Source organism: Oncorhynchus gorbuscha, linkage group LG01 (genome assembly GCF_021184085.1).
Source record: "Oncorhynchus gorbuscha isolate QuinsamMale2020 ecotype Even-year linkage group LG01, OgorEven_v1.0, whole genome shotgun sequence".
Lineage (NCBI taxonomy): Eukaryota > Metazoa > Chordata > Actinopteri > Salmoniformes > Salmonidae > Oncorhynchus > Oncorhynchus gorbuscha.
In genome coordinates this window covers 114,045,233-114,068,776 of record NC_060173.1, presented here as the reverse complement: position 1 = coordinate 114,068,776, position 23,544 = coordinate 114,045,233, and the positions used below count along the sequence as shown (strand labels likewise).

Below are 23,544 nucleotides of genomic sequence, written 5' to 3'. Positions count from 1 at the left end.
AGGTAGGATGAATCAGTCTCAGAGGTAGAAAAGCAGGGATGTTAGGGTGAGCCAGTGCCTCCAGAGAGCAACAGATCAGTGTCACCTTCAACACCTGTGTCAGTTCCAGCATCTCAGATTGAAAACAGAAAAACACAACACGCCTCCGGACTCACCTGCATGACCTTCCAACACAGACTTTAGAACCAAAACAAGTGGAAACTTTACACACATATCATGGCTTCACCCCCAAATGGTACCCTACTCCCAACGAAGAGCACTACTTTTGACCAGAGCCCTATAGATCCTGGTCAAAATTAGTGCACTAAAACAGGGAATACTGTGCCATTTGGGACTCAGGAACTACGTTGTAAAAATGAAGGTGGTGGTGGGTGTTGTAATAACTTCAGTTGCTGTGAATTTGTAGTTCAGATGAAGTCTAAGGAACCTAGTGGGTTGGAAGGAAATGAGCAATAGCCACCAGCTGGTGTCTACAATATGAAGCAATGTTTTCTTTAAAATGGTCCGACTGGAATACGAACTAGAACATGACATGAGCGTTTACAGACAGACACGCAAACCTGGGAGAAAAGTAAACAAAACAAAGTCAGAAGTCTTCAAGGTAAAAACTAAAATGACAAAGTAAAAACGGTCATCATTCAGGACTATGAAAACTCCGGCTGGATGGGGAAGGGAGGAAAGGAAGAAAGGTGGAGGGAGGGACAAAAGGAAGAAAGGAGGAGGGAGGGACAATAGGAAGAAGGAGGAGAAAAGGAGAAAATGAGGGAGGGAGAAAAGGAAGAAAGGAGGGAGAAAAGGAAGAAAGGAGGGAGAAAAGGAAGAAAGGAGGGAGGGAGAAAAGGAAGAAAGGAGGGAGAAAGGAAGAAAGGAGGGAGAAAAGGAAGAAAGGAGGGAGAAAAGGAAGAAAGGAGGGAGAAAAGGAAGAAAGGAGGGAGAAAAGGAAGAAAGGAGGGAGAAAAGGAAGAAAGGAGGGAGAAAAGGAAGAAAGGAGGGAGAAAAGGAAGAAAGGAGGGAGAAAAGGAAGAAAGGAGGGAGAAAAGGAAGAAAGGAGGGAGAAAAGGAAGAAAGGAGGAAGAGATGATCAAATGGATGCACCATTTATTTAAAAACAGTAAGTGTCGGCTGAGATACAGTAGAAACAGTCAACAGCTCATTGTAAATAGCTAGACAAAATAAAACAAGACTTTAAAAAAATAATAAGTTTGAAAGCATACAAAAAAAAGAAAAATCATAATAAAAATTCTGCTAAGTATGAGCCTTTCATAATTAACATTCTCTAGCGAACCACTCAGCAGAACTACACAAAAAGAGAACCAGACAATCTCGCACCATTTCAACATAATGGTGTAAGACGCTGACGTACAACCTTGACCTCTAACAGGCAAAGCAGCTCTTTACTTCAGATACTGTAAAATATCCCCCAAATGGAAGCCAATAAACCTAAAAAAAGAAGTACACTAATTTTGACCAGACCACTATGGGCCCTTGTCAAAAGTAATGCACTGCATAGGGAATAGGGTGCCATTTGGTACAAACACAAGTATTCATTATGCATGATTAATTTCATATCGAATCAGACCAATAAAAAAATAAAAAAGATTGACTTTGTTTAAGTCTGTGTTGTTGGTCAATTTAGCAACGTGACTTTGGCACAAAAATAAAATAAAATCACTTCAAAGCTAACATAAAATATCTGGTTGATTTAAAATCCCGTCCACCACATAAAGTGCATAGAAGTCACAGGGTTAAGTATATCAGTTACACAATGGATGTATCCCAAATAGCACCCTAATCCCTGGGGCCCTGGTAAAACGCAATGCAGTACGTAGCGAATAGAGTGCTATTAGGGATACATCCAACTGACTCCGTAATGACATTCCTTCTTGAGTTCTAATTAGGAAGCGTTCAGCCATTGGAGGAGACCATCTCACCAGCCAAACATGTACTCCATTGCTTTGGAAACCAAACTGTCATCTTTCCTTGGAGTCTGTCTGTCAGCTACCACCTGAAATCAAAACACGTAACATGGTCGGTGAATTACAAAAACAGTCACTATCCCTAGAAACACAAAGCGTCACTTCATATCACATTTTTAAGACAGAAATGTATTGTTATATTTTAAAAAAGGTAATCGATCCACGCAGTCACATACTTTCTTCACCACGTTACATACTACACGATGGGAAAACAATGTATGACTATTGTACTGATTGAGGTTTCTATACATTTGTATCCTGAGCTGTCCCTTCGCTGCACTCTAGTGGACATAGTGCTGGCTGTAGTCCTCTACGGTCTATACTACATGACCAAAAGTATGTGGACACCTGCTCGACAAAAATCACATTCCCAAATCATGGGCATTAATATGGAGTTGCTGCTATAACAGCCTCCACTCTTCTGGGAAGGCTTTCCACTAGATGTTGGAACATTGCTGCTATAACAGCCTCCACTCTTCTGGGAAGGATTTCCACTAGATGTTGGAACTAACAGCCTCCACTCTTCTGGGAAGGCTTTCCACTAGATGTTGGAACATTGCTGCTATAACAGCCTCCACTCTTCTGGGAAGGCTTTCCACTCCACTCTTCTGGGAAGGATTTCCACTAGAGATGTTATAACAGCCTCCACTCTTCTGGGAAGGCTTTCCACTAGATGTTGGAACATTGCTGCAATAACAGCCTCTGCGAGTGACCAATTGAAACTCACCATAGCTCAACATTAACACGTGTCCTCTTTCCCAGGGGCAAGTAAAAATAAGTCGGACAAGATTTAAGTTGTCAGAATGGACAAGTAAAAAAACAAAACAAATTTGGCAATCAAACAATTGGCTCCGATCAAAGCCTCTGGATACAATAAGTTGCACACTGTCCTCTATTGTAGGCCTGCAATGACAGGCACGAGCCGTCTTTCAATCACGCAGTCATGATTGAAAGACTAAACTGCTAGAAGTAAAGATTGTAAACTGTCATGGGCAAAACACATATTGACGCAGGAGTTGCTAAGATGGAGAGAAGTCTGTCTATAATAAAGCACTGCTCTACCTTCTTAACAACACTATCAACAAGGCAGGTCCTACATGCTCTAGTTTCTACCTTCTTAACAACACTATCATCAAGGCAGGTCCTACAGGCTCTAGTTTCTACCTTCTTAACAACACTATCATCAAGGCAGGTCCTACAGGCCCTAGTTTCTACCTTCTTAACTTCTTGGACTTAGTCCCCAAGTCCAAAACAAGGAGGCACACAGTACTCTAGAGTAATGACTACATGGATCTCTATTCAACATCAGGTAACTGATCAAGGCAGTAGAATTAGATTTAAAATACAGATAAAAATACACCTTATGGAACAACGGGGACTGTAAACAAGCACACTGTGTTATAGATGTGGGTAGTAATTTGAGGGCACACTGTCTTAACAACACTATCAACAAGGCAGGTTCTACAGGCCCTAGTTTCTAGATTTACATTTAAGGGCACATTTAGCAGACGCTCTTATCCAGAGCACACACTGTGTTACAGATGTGGTAGTGCATTCACCTTATGATGTTGTTCTTAACAACACAGTGTGTTATAGATGTTGTGGTAGTGCAGGTCCTACAGGGCACACACTGGTTATAGAGTTTCTACACTGTGTTATAGATTCTGTGGTAGTTAGTCCCCAAGTCCAAAACAGACTGTTGGAGGCACACAGTACTGTTATAGAGTAATGACTGAGGGCACACTGTGGAACTGGTATTCCACAGGGCACACAGTGTGTTATAGATGTGTGGTACATGGAACTCTATTCCACACTGTGTTATAGATGTTGTGGTAGTGGAGTACGATGGAACACTATTCCATAGATGTTGTGGTAGTGGAGTAATGACTAGGGCACACATGTGAACTCTATTCCACAGTACTGTGTTATAGAGTAGTGGAGTACATGGAACACTGTGTTATAGATGTGTGGTAGTACATAGAGCCAGGGCACACATGTGTTATAGACTGTATAGTCCACAGTACTACATAGTGTTATAGATGTTGTGGAAGTGGAGTATTCGAGGGCACATCACTGTGTAACTGAGTGCAGGCAGTAGAATATAGATTTAAAATACAGATACAAATACACCTTATGGAGCAACGGGGACTGTAAACATACGCACACTGTGTTATAGATGTTGTGGTAGTGGAGTAGAGGCCCGAGGGCACACACTGTGTTATAGATGTTGTGGTAGTGGAGTAGAGGCCCGAGGGCACACAGTGTGTTATAGATGTTGTGGTAGTGGAGTAGAGGCCCGAGGGCACACACTGTGTTATAGATGTTGTGGTAGTGGAGTAGAGGCCCGAGGGCACACACTGTGTTATAGATGTTGTGGTAGTGGAGTAGAGGCCCGAGGGCACACAGTGTGTTATAGATGTTGTGGTAGTGGAGTAGAGGCCCGAGGGCACACAGTGTGTTATAGATGTTGTGGTAGTGGAGTAGAGGCCCGAGGGCACACACTGTGTTATAGATGTTGTGGTAGTGGAGTAGAGGCCCGAGGGCACACACTGTGTTATAGATGTTGTGGTAGTGGAGTAGAGGCCCGAGGGCACACACTGTGTTATAGATGTTGTGGTAGTGGAGTAGAGGCCCGAGGGCACACACTGTGTTATAGATGTTGTGGTAGTGGAGTAGAGGCCCGAGGGCACACAGTGTGTTATAGATGTTGTGGTAGTGGAGTAGAGGCCCGAGGGCACACAGTGTGTTATAGATGTTGTGGTAGTGGAGTAGAGGCCCGAGGGCACACAGTGTGTTATAGATGTTGTGGTAGTGGAGTAGAGGCCCGAGGGCACACACTGTGTTATAGATGTGTGGTAATGGAGTAGAGGCCCGAGGGCACACACTGTGTTATAGATGTTGTGGTAGTGGAGTAGAGGCCCGAGGGCACACAGTGTGTTATAGATGTTGTGGTAGTGGAGTAGAGGCCCGAGGGCACACACTGTGTTATAGATGTTGTGGTAATGGAGTAGAGGCCCGAGGGCACACACTGTGTTATAGATGTTGTGGTAGTGGAGTAGAGGCCCGAGGGCACACACTGTGTTATAGATGTGTGGTAATGGTGGAGTAGAGGCCCGAGGGCACACACTGTGTTATAGATGTTGTGGTAGTGGAGTAGAGGCCCGAGGGCACACACTGTGTTATAGATGTTGTGGTAGTGGAGTAGAGGCCCGAGGGCACACACTGTGTTATAGATGTTGTGGTAGTGGAGTAGAGGCCCGAGGGCACACACTGTGTTATAGATGTTGTGGTAGTGGAGTAGAGGCCCGAGGGCACACAGTGTGTTATAGATGTTGTGGTAGTGGAGTAGAGGCCCGAGGGCACACAGTGTGTTATAGATGTGTGGTAATGGTGGAGTAGAGGCCCGAGGGCACACACTGTGTTATAGATGTTGTGGTAGTGGAGTAGAGGCCCGAGGGCACACACTGTGTTATAGACTATACATACACATGGATTTAGTACTGTAGATATGTGGTAGTGGTGGAGTAGGAGTCTGAGGGCACACAGTGTGTTGTGAAATCTGTTATGAATGAATTGTAAATGTTTTTTGACAGACCCCAGGGAGTCTGCTACTGCCAGGGATCCATAACAAACACACAAGGTGCACATTCATTGCTAGTTAGTGAGTTATTTGCTCACTTTTGGACAGCAATGAAAATCCTGGAACAGTAATGGTGTGCATCACCCGTGTGTGTGTGTGTCAGTGGGCCGACAGACATTACGCAGCAGGTAAAATAATGATCTACAGAGGAAACAGATAACCAGCCAAACTACACTGTTTTCAATTCACGCTAGTTAACTATCAGCATGTATTAAAAAAAGATGTCGTCAGTCGACTCATGTTTTATTTATTTAACTAGTTTAACTATTAGCATGTATTAAATGGCACTCATGTCCTAATATACTTTATTTATTTAATATTTATTGAACAAGGCAAGTCAGTTAAGGGGAACAGTGGGTTAACTGCCTTGTTCGGTGGCAAAAAAACATTTAGTTTTTTTTTTTACCTTGTCAGCCAAGGGACACAATCCAGCAACCTTTCGGTTACCGGCCCAACACTCTAAACCACTAGGCCGCCCCTACGCTCTAACCACTAGGCCGCCCCTACGCACACACTGTGTTATAGATGTTGTGCCGCCCCTAGACGCTCTAACCACTAGGCCGCCCCTACGCTCTAGACGAGGGCACACAGTGTGTTATAGACCACTAGGCCGCCCCTACACTCTAACCACTAGGCCGAGGGCCACCTAGATGTTGTCTAACCACTAGGGCCGCCCACACTCTAACCACTAGGTAGTGCCCCTACACTCTAACCACTAGATGCCGCCCCTACGTCTAACCACTAGGCCGCCCCTACGTTCTAACCACTAGGCCGCACACCCTAGACGCTCTAACCACTAGGCCGCCCACTGTGTTATAGACGTTGTCTAACCACTAGGCCGCCCCTAGATGTTGTCTAACCACTAGGCCGCCCCTACGCTCTAACCACTAGGCCGCCCCTACGCTCTAACCACTAGGTTGCCCCTACGCTCTAACCACTAGGGGCCCCTACGCTCTAACCACTAGGCCGCACCCCTACGCTCTAACCACTAGTAGCCGCCCCTACGCTCTAACCACTAGGCCGCCCCTACGTCTAACCACTAGGCCGCCCCTACGCTCTAACCACTAGGCCGCACACCTCTAACCACTAGGCCGCCCCTACGCTCTAACCACTAGGCCGCCCCTACGCTCTAACCACTAGGCCGCCCCTACGCTCTAACCACTAGGCTCTAACCACTACTACTAACCACTAGGCACCGTGTGTTATACGCTCTAACCACTAGGCCGCCCCTACGCTCTAACCACTAGGCCGCCCCTACGCTCTAACCACTAGGCCTGCCCCTACGCTCTAACCACTAGGCCGCCCCTACGCTCTAACCAATAGGCCGCCAGTACGTTATCTAACCACTAGGCCGCCCCTACGCTCTAACCACTAGGCCGCCCCTACGCTCTAACACACTAGGCCGCCCCTACGCTCTAACCACTAGGCCGCCCCTACGCTCTAACCACTAGGCCGCCATTCTATTGCTCTAACCACTAGGCCGCCCCTACGCTCTAACCACTAGGCCGTGCCCCTACGCTCTAACCACTAGACCCTACGCTAAAATAACCACTAGGCCGCCCCTACGCTCTAACCACTAGGCCGCCCCTACGCTCTAACCACTAGGCCGCCCCACGCTCTAACCACTAGGCCGCCCCCTACGCTCTAACCACTAGGCCGCCCCTACGCTCTAACCACTAGGCCAAGGCCCCTACGCTCTAACCACTAGGCCGCCCTACGCTCTAACCACTAGGCCGCCCCTAACTCTAACCACTAGGCCGCCCCTACGCTCTAACCACTAGGCCGCCCCTACGCTCTAACCACTAGGCCGCCCCCTACGCTCTAACCACTAGGCCGCCCTACGCTCTAACCACTAGGCCGCCCCTACGCTCTAACCACTAGGCCGCCCCTACGCTCTAACCACTAGGCCGCCCCTACGCTCTAACCACTAGGCCGCCCCTACGCTCTAACCACTAGGCCGCCCCTACGCTCTAACCACTAGGCCGCCCCTACGCTCTAACCACTAGGCCGCCCCCCTTAACCACTACGCTCTACGCTCTAACCACTAGGCCGCCCCTACGCTCTAACCACTAGGCCGCCCCTACGCTCTAACCACTAGGCCGCCCCTACGCTCTAACCACTAGGCCGCCCCTACGCTCTAACCACTAGGCCGCCCTACGCTCTAACCACTAGGCCGCCTGCCGCCCCTACGCTCTAACCACTAGGCCGCCTGCCGCCCCTACGCTCTAACCACTAGGCCGCCTGCCGCCCCTACGCTCTAACCACTAGGCCGCCCCTACGCTCTAACCACTAGGCCGCCCCTACGCTCTAACCACTAGGCCGCCCCTACGCTCTAACCACTAGGCCGCCCCTACGCTCTAACCACTAGGCCGCCCCCTACACTCTAACCACTAGGCCGCCTGCTAGGCCGCCCCCTACGCTCTAACCACTAGGCCGCCCCTACACTCTAACCACTAGGCCGCCTGCCGCCCCTACGCTCTAACCACTAGGCCGCCCCTACGCTCTAACCACTAGGCCGCCCCTACGCTCTAACCACTAGGCCGCCCCTACGCTCTAACCACTAGGCCGCCCCTACGCTCTAACCACTAGGCCGCCCCTACGCTCTAACCACTAGGCCGCCCCTACGCTCTAACCACTAGGCCGCCCCGCTCTACTAGGCCGCTCTAACCACTACCACTAGGCCGCCCTACGCTCTAACCACTAGGCCGCCCCTACGCTCTAACCACTAGGCCGCCCCTACGCTCTAACCACTAGGCCGCCCCTACGCTCTAACCACTAGGCCGCCCCTACGCTCTAACCACTAGGCCGCCCCTACGCTCTAACCACTAGGCCGCCCCCTACGCTCTAACCACTAGGCCGCCCCTACGCTCTAACCACTAGGCCGCCCCTACGCTCTAACCACTAGGCCGCCCCTACGCTCTAACCACTAGGCCGCCCCTACGCTCTAACCACTAGGCCGCCCCTACGCTCTAACCACTAGGCCGCCCCTACGCTCTAACCACTAGGCCGCCCCTACGCTCTAACCACTAGGCCGCCCCTACGCTCTAACCACTAGGCCGCCCCTACGCTCTAACCACTAGGCCGCCCCTACGCTCTAACCACTAGGCCGCCCCTACGCTCTAACCACTAGGCCGCCCCTACGCTCTAACCACTAGGCCGCCCCTACGCTCTAACCACTAGGCCGCCCCTACGCTCTAACCACTAGGCCGCCCCTACGCTCTAACCACTAGGCCGCCCCTACGCTCTAACCACTAGGCCGCCCCTACGCTCTAACCACTAGGCCGCCCCTACACTCTAACCACTAGGCCGCCCCTACGCTCTAACCACTAGGCCGGCCCCTACACTCTAACCACTAGGCCGCCTGCCGCCCCTACGCTCTAACCACTAGGCCGCCCCTACACTCTAACCACTAGGCCGCCTGCCGCCCCTACTCTCTAACCACTGGGCCGCCCCTACGCTCTAACCACTAGGCCGCCCCTACGCTCTAACCACTAGGCCGCCCCTACGCTCTAACCACTAGGCCGCCCCTACGCTCTAACCACTAGGCCGCCCCTACGCTCTAACCACTAGGCCGCCCCTACGCTCTAACCACTAGGCCGCCCCTACGCTCTAACCACTAGGCCGCCCCCTACGCTCTAACCACTAGGCCGCCCCTACGCTCTAACCACTAGGCCGCCCCTACGCTCTAACCACTAGGCCGCCCCTACACTCTAACCACTAGGCCGCCCCTACACTCTAACCACTAGGCCGCCTGCCGCCCCTACGCTCTAACCACTAGGCCGCCCCTACACTCTAACCACTGGGCCGCCCCTACGCTCTAACCACTAGGCCGCCCCTACGCTCTAACCACTAGGCCGCCCCTACGCTCTAACCACTAGGCCGCCCCTACGCTCTAACCACTAGGCCGCCCCTACGCTCTAACCACTAGGCCGCCCCTACGCTCTAACCACTAGGCCGCCCCTACGCTCTAACCACTAGGCCGCCCCTACGCTCTAACCACTAGGCCGCCCCTACGCTCTAACCACTAGGCCGCCCCTACGCTCTAACCACTAGGCCGCCCCTACGCTCTAACCACTAGGCCGCCCCTACGTCTCTAACCACTAGGCCGCCCCTACGTCTCAACCACTAGGCCGCCCCTACGCTCTAACCACTAGGCCGCCCCTACGCTCTAACCACTAGGCCGCCCCTACGCTCTAACCACTAGGCCGCCCCTACGCTCTAACCACTAGGCCGCCCCTACGATCTAACCACTAGGCCGCCCCTACGCTCTAACCACTAGGCCGCCTGCCGCCCCACTTTCCACCGGCACTTGTGTATAACCGCAAATGGTGGTTGCAGTTGATAAGCGAGCACAGTTGAAACCCAATGCCGCATACTCCGGTTGTAAAATAGTCTGAAGAACTCAAATCTGGCTAGGAATCTTCTCTAGTCAATACTGACAATGTAATTCTGACAGTTCAAATAGATTCTTAGAATAGCCTAATTGACAAGTAACTCCTATGCTGTCAAGAACTCCCCTGAAAACGGAATATTTTAACCTTACAAATAGATCAACATCTTAGGTCGCTACCTCACCCACCTTAGCAATTTGATTAAAAAGGTTCAATTGAAAAGGGGAAATTATTTTATAAAAATGACAGAAGCATTTGGTTGTAATTGTAGTGTTGCAGGGTGGATAACCATCCTCCAGGAGAGCTACTGGGTGAGGTCAACCATCCTCCAGGAGAGCTACTGGGTGAGGCCAACCATCCTCCAGGAGAGCTACTGGGTGAGGCCAACCATCCTCCAGGAGAGCTACTGGGTGAGGCCAACCATCCTCCAGGAGAGCTACTGGGTGAGGCCAACCATCCTCCAGGAGAGCTACTGGGTGAGGCCAACCATCCTCCAGGAGAGCTACTGGGTGAGGCCAACCATCCTCCAGGAGAGCTACTGGGTGAGGTCAACCATCCTCCAGGAGAGATACTGGGTGAGGTCAACCATCCTCCAGGAGAGATACTGGGTGAGGTCAACCATCCTCCAGGAGAGATACTGGGTGAGGTCAACCATCCTCCAGGAGAGATACTGGGTGAGGTCAACCATCCTCCAGGAGAGATACTGGGTGAGGTCAACCATCCTCCAGGAGAGATACTGGGTGAGGTCAACCATCCTCCAGGAGAGATACTGGGTGAGGTCAACCATCCTCCAGGAGAGATACTGGGTGAGGTCAACCATCCTCCAGGAGAGATACTGGGTGAGGTCAACCATCCTCCAGGAGAGATACTGGGTGAGCGGGGAGGCCAACCATCCTCCAGGAGAGCTACTGGGGGAGCGGGGAGGTCAACCATCCTCCAGGAGAGCTACTGGGGGAGCGGAGAGGTCAACCATCCTCCAGGAGAGCTACTGGGGGAGCGGAGAGATCAACCATCCTCCAGGAGAGTTACTGGGTGAGCGGGGAGGTCAACCATCCTCTAGGAGAGCTACTGGGTGAGGCCAACCATCCTCCAGGAGAGATACTGGGTGAGCTAGGAGGCCAACCTCCAGGAGAGATCAACCATCCTCCAGGAGAGATACTGGGTGAGCGAGGAGGCCAACCATCCTCCAGGAGAGTTACTGGGTGAGCGAGGAGGCCAACCATCTCCAGGAGTTACTGGGTGAGCGGGGAGGTCAACCATCCTCCAGGAGAGCTACTGGGGAGTGGGGAGGTCAACCATCCTCCAGGAGAGCTACTGGGTGAGCGGGGAGGTCAACCATCCTCCAGGAGAGTTACTGGGTGAGCGGGGAGGTCAACCATCCTCCAGGAGAGCTACTGGGTGAGGTCAACCATCCTCCAGGAGAGCTACTGGGTGAGGTCAACCATCCTCCAGGAGAGCTACTGGGTGAACGGGGAGGCCAACCATCCTCCAGGAGAGATACTGGGTGAGCGGGGAGGTCAACCATCCTCTAGGAGAGCTACTGGGTGAGGTCAACCATCCTCTAGGAGAGATACTGGGTGAGGTCAACCATCCTCCAGGAGAGTTACTGGGTGAGCGGGGAGGTCAACCATCCTCCAGGAGAGTTACTGGGTGAGCGGGGAGGTCAACCATCCTCCAGGAGAGTTACTGGGTGAGCGGGGAGGTCAACCATCCTCCAGGAGAGATACTGGGTGAGCGGGGAGGTCAACCATCCTCCAGGAGAGATACTGGGTGAGGTCAACCATCCTCTAGGAGAGATACTGGGTGAGGTCAACCATCCTCTAGGAGAGCTACTGGGTGAGGTCAACCATCCTCCAGGAGAGCTACTGGGTGAGGTCAACCATCCTCCAGGAGAGCTACTGGGTGAGGTCAACCATCCTCCAGGAGAGCTACTGGGTGAGGTCAACCATCCTCCAGGAGAGCTACTGGGTGAGGTCAACCATCCTCCAGGAGAGTTACTGGGTGAACGGGGAGGTCAACCATCCTCTAGGAGAGCTACTGGGTGAGATCAACCATCCTCCAGGAGAGCTACTGGGTGAGCAGGGAGGCCAACCATCCTCTAGGAGAGCTACTGGGTGAGGTCAACCATCCTCCAGGAGAGCTACTGGGTGAGGTCAACCATCCTCCAGGAGAGCTACTGGGTGAGGTCAACCATCCTCTAGGAGAGCTACTGGGTGAGCAGGGAGGCCAACCATCCTCCAGGAGAGCTACTGGGTGAGCAGGGAGGCCAACCATCCTCCAGGAGAGCTACTGGGTGAGCAGGGAGGTCAACCATCCTCTAGGAGAGCTACTGGGTGAGATCAACCATCCTCCAGGAGAGATACTGGGTGAGCAGGCTTTTATTCCAGCCCTGCTCTCACAACCCACATTGTAAAAAAAAAAAAAAAAGCAACTTCTCAACAGGACCTTGATAAGCGGACTCCGGTGTGTTTAAGCATGGTTGGACCAAAGCCTTCACACCCAGTAACTCTCCAGGTGGAGGGTTGACGGGCCACATGTGTTTTCCACAGCAGCCTATCAGTGCAGTGTGTTACTTTGTGGGGTGTTAAGTGCCTTGCTTAAGGCTACAACGGCAGGAAATGGTGTCTTATACATGGGATCAGAGACCAGCGGCCTTCCTGTGTCAATACCAGTGATATATAAAAAATAAAATTGAAATTGAACCTTTATTTAACTTGGCAAGTCAGTTAAGAATGTGTTCTCATTTACAATGACGGGCCAAACCCTACAATTGTGAGCTGCCGGGCCAAACCCGGGCCAATTGTGAGCTGCTATCATCCCGAGGGACTCTCAATCATCTCAAGGCCATCAGATGTGATGCCAACACAGCCAGACCCAACTCCAGATTAATTAAGGTTATTTTGGTTAAGTTGTTCCTTGCAACATGGAAAAATGTAGTCAATTGTTGTTCTGATGCTGCAACATGGAAAAATGTAGTCAATTGTTGTTCTGACAAGTAAGAAATAAGGTATAGCGCTGGCTTCCAACCCCTACTGAATTGGCTGACAATAGCTGCTGATACGTAGCACTACCTAGCTGCATTGTCGGAACTAGAAGCACAAGGCTAGCACCACATGACAAATAAAATTTGATTTGATTTGATTTGGCAAGGCTGCACTACCTGTTCTGAGGCTAGCACCACATGAGGGCAAGGCTAGCACAACCTAGCTTGTGAGGCTAGCACCACATGAGGGCAAGGCTAGCACTACCTAGCTTGTGAGGCTAGCACCACATGAGGGCAAGGCTAGCACTTCCTAGCTTGTGAGGCTAGCACCACATGAGGGCAAGGCTAGCACTTCCTAGCTTGTGAGGCTAGCACCACATGAGGGCAAGGCTAGCACTTCCTAGCTTGTGAGGCTAGCACCACATGAGGGCAAGGCTAGCACTACCAGCATTCCAGTGTTTAATTGCTATATTGTAATTACTTTGCCACCATGGCCTATTTATTTCCTTACCTCTCTGATAAAAATAAATAAATAAAAAATGAAAAGTGCCATGGTCCTCGTCTTTTTTCTTGTGACAAACAAACTTCCATTGGTTTGGCAATTAAGTATTGAATGGTTAAACTCCCTGATCCTACCTGATAGTCACTGCTGCAGGCCTTATAGGCTGCACTGAGGGGCCTCATAGAGGAGCGAGGTGTAGTGACATGGTGGCTGGGGGTTCCATTTCTGACTGGAGGAGTAAACACTGAGCCAGAGGACGTAGAGCCTCGGTCTGAGCTCTCCATCACATTCTGAGAGAGAGAGAGAGAGAGACCCGAGACAAAAAAAAAGAAATAAGTATTTATTTAAATGTTGACTTTTCAGTTGAATTATTCTTACAGGGTAAATTCCAATTATCACAAAATGAAAGTTTTCCTAATTTAAAAATGTACCCAGAGTGATTTACCTTATCGATGCATGGTTTAACACCAATCATTATAGCCTCGCCAAAAATCTTCCCGTCTTTACTAAGAGCTTTTCTTGCTTGTAGTTTTGACTGATATTGAAAGTGCATCCAGTTACCGGTGTTGGACATCTAGTAGAACAAGAGAACAGAACGGTGTGACAGGACAGAACACCTGCGTGCGCAGACACAAATATAAGCGCACACAACAACAAAAAATACACGCGCACTCACACACACTTGGAACATTATTTTCAAAAGGATGCAAATATCGTTACCACGTGTTTCGTTATGTTTCCATACTGGGCGAACTGCAACAGAATATAAGACGCGGAGGCCGGAGGGAACCTGTTTTAACGAAATGCTTTAGTCATTCAGGAAGCTGTTTATTTTTCACCTCGATAATCCCATTCTATGGGTGCTGCATTGTGGGCCACAGATCAAAACACACTCGGTGCATCTGTTTAAGGTCTCGCTTAAAAGTGAACGGAGAGGATTTGATTGGTCCTACAGTGAAAACTCTGTCCACCTGGTTAACCAGGTGACCTATAAAAGAGTGTACCCAATCATTTCAACAGTTAAAAGTTAGATATTAGGAGGGGGGGGGGGTGCAATACAAGGAACATACCCAAATACAGTGATCCAAGTATCATCTAGATGGTCTTCAGAAGACAGTGCGTCTCCCTGAGTGAAGAAAGGGTCTACTTGGGCCGGAGACATTGTTGACTTGGCCTGCTGACCGGTACTAGCAGGACTAAATAGACTGGACGCTGTCAGAGAAAATTAGGACATAACTGACTGATCACTCTCCTAGTAAAAAAGAAAATTGGTACAAATAAGTTAGAATGTTTTTATTTGTTATTCATTCTCGCTCACCTGTTCCTGGTGTGACCGCCATATAACCAGACAGTGGGGTTTGCATCATTGAGAAGGGCTAAGAGAAGATAACATCTACAATTATTACATGTCGTCTTAACTCAAAATCAAAAGCTTCCGGTGAGATGCTAATATAGCAGGTGTAGAATCACTAGCGTTTGGTTAGAACACTTGCCTGGCTAAAGCAACAGACCCCAGAGTGACTGAAGAGTCTGAGGGCTCCGATGTGATCTGCATGATGCATCCATAACGAAAGGAGCTGTGCTTTTACATTGTTGTTTGTGCCGTCGCTCACACACACAACACCTGCGCACCAAACCCTTGCTTTTCAAATCCAAACAGCGAGAGATCTCAATCGCTTCAAAGCCAAAAGCAGCGTTACCCGGCCAGAGGGACCACAGCATTCCTGCTCACTGGCCAAACCAGTGGACAGCCAGGCTATTAGAACACTGTCTGTGAGTGTAAAGTGACCAGGCTATTAGAACACTGTATGTGAGTGTAAAGTGTCCAGGCCAGTGACCAGGCTATTAGAACACTGTCTGTGAATGTAAAGTGTCCAGGCTATTAGAACACTGTCTGTGAGTGTAAAGTGACCAGGCTATTAGAACACTGTATCTGAGTGTAAAGTGTCCAGGCCAGTGACCAGGCTATTAGAACACTGTCTGTGAATGTAAAGTGTCCAGGCTATTAGAACACTGTCTGTGAGTGTAAAGTGACCAGGCTATTAGAACACTGTATGTGAGTGTAAAGTGACCAGGCTATTAGAACACTGTCTGTGAGTGTAAAGTGTCCAGACCAGTGACCAGGCTATTAGAACACTGTCTGTGAGTGTAAAGTGTCCAGACTAGTGACCAGGCTATTAGAACACTGTCTGTGAGTGTAAAGTGTCCAGACTAGTGACCAGGCTATTAGAACACTGTCTGTGAGTGTAAAGTGTCCAGACTAGTGACCAGGCTATTAGAACACTGTCTGTGAGTGTAAAGTGTCCAGACTAGTGACCAGGCTATTAGAACACTGTCTGTGAGTGTAAAGTGTCCAGACTAGTGACCAGGCTATTAGAACCAGTGGTCAGCCAGGCTATTAGAACACTGTGAGTGTAAAGTGTTGTTACACATAAGGAGAGGGATGGAACCTACTGTGTTAAATCGTACCTGTTTATGTGCACCCATAGGGGACATCCCGATGGCAGGACTGGAGAGATCATCATAGATACTCCTGACTGGAGGGGCCCCACTCTTGTCTTTAGATGTAGGAACTACAGGTTGGGGGGAGAGCCACCTAACAGAGCGAGGGTTAGAGAAACAGTCAGGGATCAATCGGAAATAGCGCAGAGGACCGACTGCCTTTGTCAGAACATGACCAAGTGAAAGTAACAGATCTGATAGTAACAAATAAGGTGTTTTAAAGCAAGTTAGGCCGATCAAGCTGGAGGAGTTAGCTAGCCTAATTTGTCTATGAATGGGATGTTAGATAATGACATATGACAGATTGGAAAGTCAGCTAGCTAGCTATTTGTTTTAACTAGTAAATGACAAAATGACCCCCGAAAGCAAACTCTCCCTCACCTGCTTGAAATGGTGACCTCATTTCCATGACCCCAAATGACCGAGGCTGGGGTGTGACAGGTGCTGGTAGATCCCCCATCAAAAACCCAGGAAGGAACTGGGCACCCAGGCCGGGTTTATGCGATGTTGGGGAACCCAGAGTCATTGGTTCTGTGCCCAGGGGGACACATGGCAGGTAACATTAGTTAGCAAAGCTATTACGTTAACTACACTCAATTAAAATATAAAACGCAACAATTGAGTTAGAGTTCATATAAGGAAATCAGTCCATTTTAAATTCATTAGGCCCTAAATCTATGGCTTCCATATGACTGGGAATACAGATATGCATCTGTTAGTCAGATACCTTAAAAAAAAATATATATTTTCTTTTAAAGTAGGGACGTGGATCAGAAAACCAGTCAGTATCTGGTTGAGACCATCATTTTCCTCATGCAGCGTAACATCTCCTTTGTGTGGCCGATGTGAAATGGCTAGCTAGTTAGCGGTGGTGCGCGCTAATAGTGTTTCAGTCGGTGACTGAGTCCTAAAAGTAGTTGTTCCCCTTGCTCTGCAAGGGCCACGGCTTCTGTGGAGCGATGGGTAACGATGCTTCGTGAGTGACTGGTTGATGTGTGCAGAGGGTCCCTGGTTCGGGGCGAGGACAGGGACGGAGTTGATCAGGCTGTTGATTGGTGGCCTGTGGAATGTTGTCCCGCTCCTCTTCAATGGCGGTGCGAAGTTATCAGTGGGAACTGGAACATGCGGTCATACACGTCTATCCAGAGCATACCAAATACGGACAATGGGTGAAATGTCTGGCACATTATGGTGCCCCCCAAAAAAACAATGCAACAAAGTGCATAAATTAAAGGTGAAACAGTGTTTTTCATTCATGCACTCTGATTATTACTTTTTTTTTTTTTTTTTGGGGGACCATGATCTTTCAAGCCTCTGTTTTGGATTAATGACAGTGTGCGGCTCTCCATCGGTCAGTATTCTGATTTTCACTCCTACGCATCTGGAACAGGTGCAGCAATTCTTCAGTTGTGCAAACCCAGTTTCGTCAGTTGTCTGGTCTCAGACGATCCCGCAGGTGAAGAGGTGGCTTATGGTAGAAAAATTAGTATTAAATTATCTGGTAACAGCTCTGGTGGACATTCCTGCAGTCATTATGCCAATTGAACACTCCCTCAAAACTTGAGACATCTGTGGCATTGTGTTGTAAAAAAAAAAAGCACATTTTAGAGTGGTTTTATTGTCCCTACAAGATGCACGTGTGTAAAACACGTGCTGTTTAATCAGCTTCTTGATATGCCACAATTTTTGGGATCTATTATTTCAGCTCATGAAACATGTTGCATTTAGATTTTCGTTCAGTATAGTTGTTAGCACAATGGTACCTAGCTATTGCCTCTTCCACATTGTTAGCCAATTAAGTTACCTAAGTTAGTTGGCGAGTAACTAGGTAACTAACATCAGCTACAATATTTATTTAATCAGGCAAGTTGTTTAATGAAGAACAATTATTTACAATAACGGCCTACACGGGCCAAACTCAGACGACGATGGGCCAATTATGCGCCGCCCTATGGGACTCCCGACCACGGTCGGTTGTGATTACAGCCTGGAATCGAACCAGGGTCTGTAGTTTCACCTCCAGCACTGAGATGCAGTGCCTTAGACCGCTGCACCACTCGGGAGCTCCTATACACATTCCAACGTATTGTCATAACTAGCTAATGCTACTTACCAGTCACCATGCATAGTTTGATAACTACAATAACTAGCTACTATAGTTTGTTGGTTGGCAAGCCAACTGTACCCACCAGAGATTTATTTTGTTGACATTCTCTGAATGTTACTTTAGTAGCTTGTAAGAAGCTCAAAACGTAGTTTAAAAAAATAAAAACGGGTTAATCTAGTTGTATAGTCTAGTTTCCCAGCAAGCCACTAACATTACATCAAACTGTCTAAAGAAGCCAACTCATGTGACAATGTGTTGGCTTAGCTAGCTAACGTTAGCTAGTTTATTTGCTAGCTAGCATTAGCAGTACTGTAAGATGAAAAAAGGGTTAAGCTACCCACCTTGGAAATCCATCCTAAGGGACCACCGATTGTACCAAACCTAGGAACCAAATTATATAATAACAATAATATATATATATATTTTTTTAAATATATATATATATTGAATGACAAATTCACGCGATTGAAGCAACAAAACACACCAACGGACACGCACGTTAAATTTTCAAATTCTGTCGGAAATCTCGCGTTATTTCGGCACCGGTATTCACGCAGCTAGCACGCTGGGCTGCGCGATGGTTCTGTGTTCAGGCAAATGTGATGATGGAACGTTTCATTGAAGCCAGTGAAAACAACATTTATGTATTAGCTAGAAGCTAGACAATATTGGGGAAAAAAACTGTAAAGTTATATCTTACCCCAAAGAGGAAAAACGTAGCGCGCGTCTAAATCAACACGGAGAAAAAAAATAATGGCGAGGCTGTCGGAAGTTGCAAAATTATTGCGGAAGTTATCATAAATAAGCAAGTTTGTTGTGATTTACTACATTGAATGATAGATACTGTAAATGCAAAATGTATAGAAATGAGCACACACGGAGGAAAGTACCAGTTAACATAAATGACCAGTTATGTTCTGCAGAACATGCTGAATGTATTGGCTTGAATACAACATTTCTGCATCAATTAGGCTACATCCGCTGCAGTTCATTGCATAACACCCAGCACACAATACAGCGTTAGCAAATCATGATAATCAAACACATGTATACCTTTATGTGAAGGAGGGGGATCACCTGTACTGTAGGACTATACAGTTTACATCGAACAATCAGGAAGTTTGATAGTAACTCCATACAGTTTAAATAGGCCAGTCTTCTCTCCCCTGACTCTAGTGACTGCCGTCAGCTGACTACTTGACTGGCATGCCGGTATACTCTTAACCCAAGTTGGGACACCTTTAAAAGGAGTCTGATACTGTAATATTTATAGGCAGGTCTACATGAATAGCACTACATATGCCATAAACAGCATAAATGTGCACTGTGCCGTGCCTTGGATCCATCAGTCCCTCTGGCAAAAAAAAAATGATATATTGTCTGCTTTATAGTCATAATTCTGATAATTACAAATAAGGTAAATCACGTGATTCATGTCAAGCGAACGAGAATTAACTGCAGGCCTTATTGTGACTCAAACAAACCATAAAGTAGGGCTACGACTTTAATGGAGGAATTCGTTGCTTGATGCGCTTCAGGCCTACATTATAGGCGTATATTTGTTTTGTCTGTGTAGCCTTCCTTGTAATCGGGAGAGAATAACCGTGACTATAGCTAATACTATTGAGAACAACACGCAGATTACTTGTATTGATTTAGTTCTGAACCAGACAGTTATCAATGCTGCCAGATGCCATCATGAACATGCCTTTTCTTTTGTGTGTACTGTAGGCCTAGTGTAGTGTGGGCCTATACACTGCAGTGCATAATACTCTAAATAAAGCCTATGTTCAGTGTTCTCTAGTCGACATGTTTTTTGAAAAGTATACAAATTGAGAACTAATGCAAATGCACATGGTAGAAATAAAATTATTCGATAATGCGAGGATATTTTTCTTCGTCTCTCGGCCGTCGGGCGTAGAACTCGACATTGTGCTCCTTGAATAAATACATCCTCCACCACCTTTTGCTTCAAAAAACCAACGCTACAACCAATGTTAAAATCTTAGAATAAAAAAGACGGTGCCAAACCTCAATTACATTTATTTTGAGTACCGTAATATATATATGTTGTAATATGCTTCTCAGTGAGATCCGCATGCGCTTCCCGACTTGCTTTTTCTTTGCATTCCTTTCTTGTCACGCATGCGCAGACGGCTCTTATTGCTATTACCTTATTTGGATATGGTAATTTTCAACTTCAAACAGCCTATCAGTGACCGAATGCGTTATCACGTGACGCTCAAAGATCGCTTGGGAGGCGGTGTCAAGTGTGGAGCTGACTTTAAAAGCAGTGGGCAAGACACAGAGCTCTCAGTGTAGGGAGAAACAGGGAAGAGATGTAGTAGGAAACTTGATTTCTATGAAATTTAGTAATTATTTACAAGAAAATAATAATAATAACATAAAGAATAATCAAAAATCCCTCTTTAACTTAATATCCTGCCCATAGGATTTTTACATTTTGTTCAGGTTATTCAAGGGCATTTACACTCACCATTCTGACACTTTTGTAAAGATGTGTGAGGCAGTTAGTTAGCAAGCTAGCTAGCTAAGGCGGCAGGAGGAGAACAAAAGATTTTTTTTTTTTTTCAGTTTTGACCGGTTGCACTGACACCAAGTCCATGCAGAACGTGTCATCACCAACACAATGCCCGTGTTACTTTTTCTGATAGACACGTCCGCGTCAATGAACCAGCGCACCCATCTGGGCACTACCTATCTGGACATTGCAAAAGGCGCTGTTGAGACTTTCATGAAGGTACTGTAACAACGAGACAACAGCCCTGGAAGACCCCCACGCGGGATCGCCGTTTTGACCATCTTTGTGTTAAAAGTTACTAACTAACCCTGGCAACAAATAATAATCGCTCGATAACCGTTTTTTTTTTTTTCGTTTATTCTTTCCACAGCTTAGAGGCAGAGATCCGGCGAGCCGAGGGGACCGGTATATGTTGATAAATTTTGAGGACGTTCCCCTCGGAATCAAGGTAGAGTTTTTATTTTCGGTCATGTCCTACTTTAGATTACGCAAACTAGACAGTTTTTTTTTTTGTCTTCTCACATTTCGATCACCATATCAATTGTGTGAGAACACAAAAATCTTCAGACGGAGCGTTCATAACCCCCTCTTTTTAAAACATGGCCGACATTTTGTTTCAATGTTGAGCACGGAGCAGAGAGGGTAAGAGGCGACGCGAGAGGTTTCACTCTCTCCGAAATCTGTCCAAAATAAACCCAATGCGTTTCTATGGCGTTTATTTTGGACTTAAAACTTGTCACCTGCCCTTTCCCCGCATTTTTGGGACGACAACTTTGATTTTGTGAGGGGGGACAGACACGACCATCTCGTCGTTTATATAGATCTCTGGCAGCATGGAACTCTGGGTGATTTATTTTTTTAAGGCTATAGGACTAGATAGTGGGGAGGGTGGTGTCAGGGTTAACTTATACCACTTTTGAACAACTGTCACAACTTTACAACGTTATTTAGTTTACACACTTTTTTTTTCTCAGGATTTTTTTTTTTTTGTGGTTCAGTTGATACAATAGCATAGAATAAGCAGTCTATTTGTTAACTATTTCTTAAGGCAATTAAAGAGAAAAAAGTAAATTTACATACATTGTTTATCAAGTTAATTACACTGTAAAAAGTGTAATTAATTCACCTGATCTTAGAAATCATCAATGTTGTCAGACAAAATATATATATATATTTAAGGCCCACTTTGTTCTGTGTATGTTGTTGATGACTTGTATACCTCTTACCCTATTTCAAAAGGCTGGATGGAAAGAGAGCCATGCCACATTCATGACAGAGCTGAGGAACCTTCAAGCAGCAGGACTCACAACTATTGGCCAGTCTTTGAGGACCGCTTTTGATTTGCTCAATCTCAATAGATTAGTGTCTGGGATAGACAACTATGGACAGGTATGTTGTACTCTGAGATAGAGGAGAGAATTGGTCAACTTTTATTTTTTTTTTTGCCCCTACCCCCAAGCCCCCCCCCCCCTTCCCTCTAGGGTCCCCCATCTTTTGTCCCTACCCTGCCAATCTCACAGTCTTACAAGCATCATACTCCTGCACATTGTCCCCACACACTCTCCTTGAGTGACAAGTAATGACATGAACCAACAGTGTGGTACGAGTTCCAACAACATATTTTTTTAGCTAATATTCATGTACTGGTTTTCACTTTATTTTTTAAAGACATTTTTTGATGTGACTGCTGGTTTTCTCCTGTACCCAATGGTAAGGCATTTCATCCAGAGCAACACTTCACAATGAACTTCCTTTATCTCTCCTATTTGTATAGAAGAGAAATGGATAGGCAATAGTTTTAACGTTAGTATGTTATTTAGAACTGGGTTCTCTCTAAACTGAAACCTGAAGGGGGGAGGAGAGAGAGAATCTAGAGCGTTTAAATTTGACCCTATGAGGTCCGGACTAATGCTGGTTTTCTGCTCTACCTGATGATGAATTACACACACATGGTATCCCAGGTTTACATCAGTCCCTGATTAGAATGGGAGAGAGAAAAAGCAATGGAACCTGCTTTGAAGTCCAAATTTGATTTTGATGTATCTACAGTCCATCAATGCATCAGGTGCCGTATACAGACAAAGGAGACGGCGTAAGACGTAGTTATATCCTGGCCTTAGACTAGTATCAGTCGATCGGATAGTCCGATCGACCTCTCCCGATCTAGCCTCTAAGGATTGGTTTCTGCTATGTTAGCCACTGGTCTTTTTGTTCCTCCCTCTGATAAACCTTGTTCGTGATGGAGATGGGAATGTCCCACCCACTGGCTGGGACTCTATTGGTTTCCTCCTCTGGTTTCCTCTGGCTGTCTACCTGCTAGATGCATAGTAAACAGTGGGCAAGTCTCTGCTTTCACGTTCATTCCAATGTAGGGCAATGTTGACTATTGCATCATTCCGTATCTATGGGAACAAACGGGTACATTTAAAAAAAAAAAACATAATAATCTCCCTATTATTACAATACTATAGTGTACACCGGGTCAGGATCATTGTTTGCTAGTTAAGAGATAATGGTATTGAGGTAAGTTGTCAGTTGTATAAATGTTTAACCAGCGTCTCCTGAGACAGGAAAGATGTCCGCCCGTACCTTCCAAGGGTAATGCATACTTACTACATACATAATGCATGTAGATGTCTGTCTCTGTCTATGTGTGTCTGTCTCTGTGTGTGTCTGTCTCTGTGTGTGTCTGTCTCTGTGTGTGTCTGTCTCTGTGTGTGTGTCTGTCTCTGTGTGTGTGTCTGTCTCTGTGTGTGTGTCTGTCTCTGTGTGTGTGTCTGTCTCTGTGTGTGTGTCTGTCTGTGTGTGTGTCTGTCTCTGTGTGTGTGTGTGTCTGTCTCTGTGTGTGTGTGTGTCTGTCTCTGTGTGTGTGTGTGTCTGTCTCTGTGTGTGTGTGTGTCT

The 23,544-nt window shown here is 47.2% G+C and overlaps 2 protein-coding genes across 6 annotated transcripts in view; one reads left to right on the top strand and one right to left on the bottom strand.

The window, feature by feature from the left end:
• Positions 1-1,081: 1,081 nt before the first annotated feature.
• LOC124031633 (nucleoporin NUP35-like) lies at positions 1,082-19,452 on the bottom strand. 5 transcript variants are annotated; one of them, XM_046343244.1, is made up of 10 exons: positions 18,802-18,820; positions 18,443-18,482; positions 16,376-16,525; positions 15,962-16,088; positions 14,811-14,868; positions 14,563-14,704; positions 14,213-14,282; positions 13,938-14,066; positions 13,627-13,782; positions 1,082-2,005 (listed from the first exon to the last, which is right to left on the bottom strand). In XM_046343244.1, the coding sequence occupies exons 4-10, from the start codon at positions 15,986-15,988 to the stop codon at positions 1,928-1,930; spliced, it is 660 nt and encodes a 219-aa protein (XP_046199200.1). In that variant the 5' UTR covers positions 15,989-16,088; positions 16,376-16,525; positions 18,443-18,482; positions 18,802-18,820; the 3' UTR covers positions 1,082-1,927. The 5 variants fall into 5 exon arrangements, with proteins under 5 accessions (XP_046199200.1, XP_046199284.1, XP_046199371.1 ...); XM_046343328.1 differs by lacking the exons at positions 18,443-18,482; positions 18,802-18,820 and adding an exon at positions 19,155-19,452; XM_046343415.1 differs by lacking the exon at positions 18,443-18,482 and having other exon boundaries at positions 18,802-18,924.
• Positions 19,453-20,397: 945 nt separating this feature from the next.
• The window catches only part of ints6 (integrator complex subunit 6), a 51,978-nt gene continuing 48,831 nt past the window's right edge, over positions 20,398-23,544 (top strand). Inside the window, exons 1-3 of the mRNA XM_046343031.1 lie at positions 20,398-20,862; positions 21,014-21,091; positions 21,883-22,032. Of these exons, the coding sequence (XP_046198987.1) occupies positions 20,752-20,862; positions 21,014-21,091; positions 21,883-22,032 (339 nt within the window). The 5' untranslated portion in view covers positions 20,398-20,751. The remainder of the gene's footprint in view (positions 20,863-21,013; positions 21,092-21,882; positions 22,033-23,544) is intronic.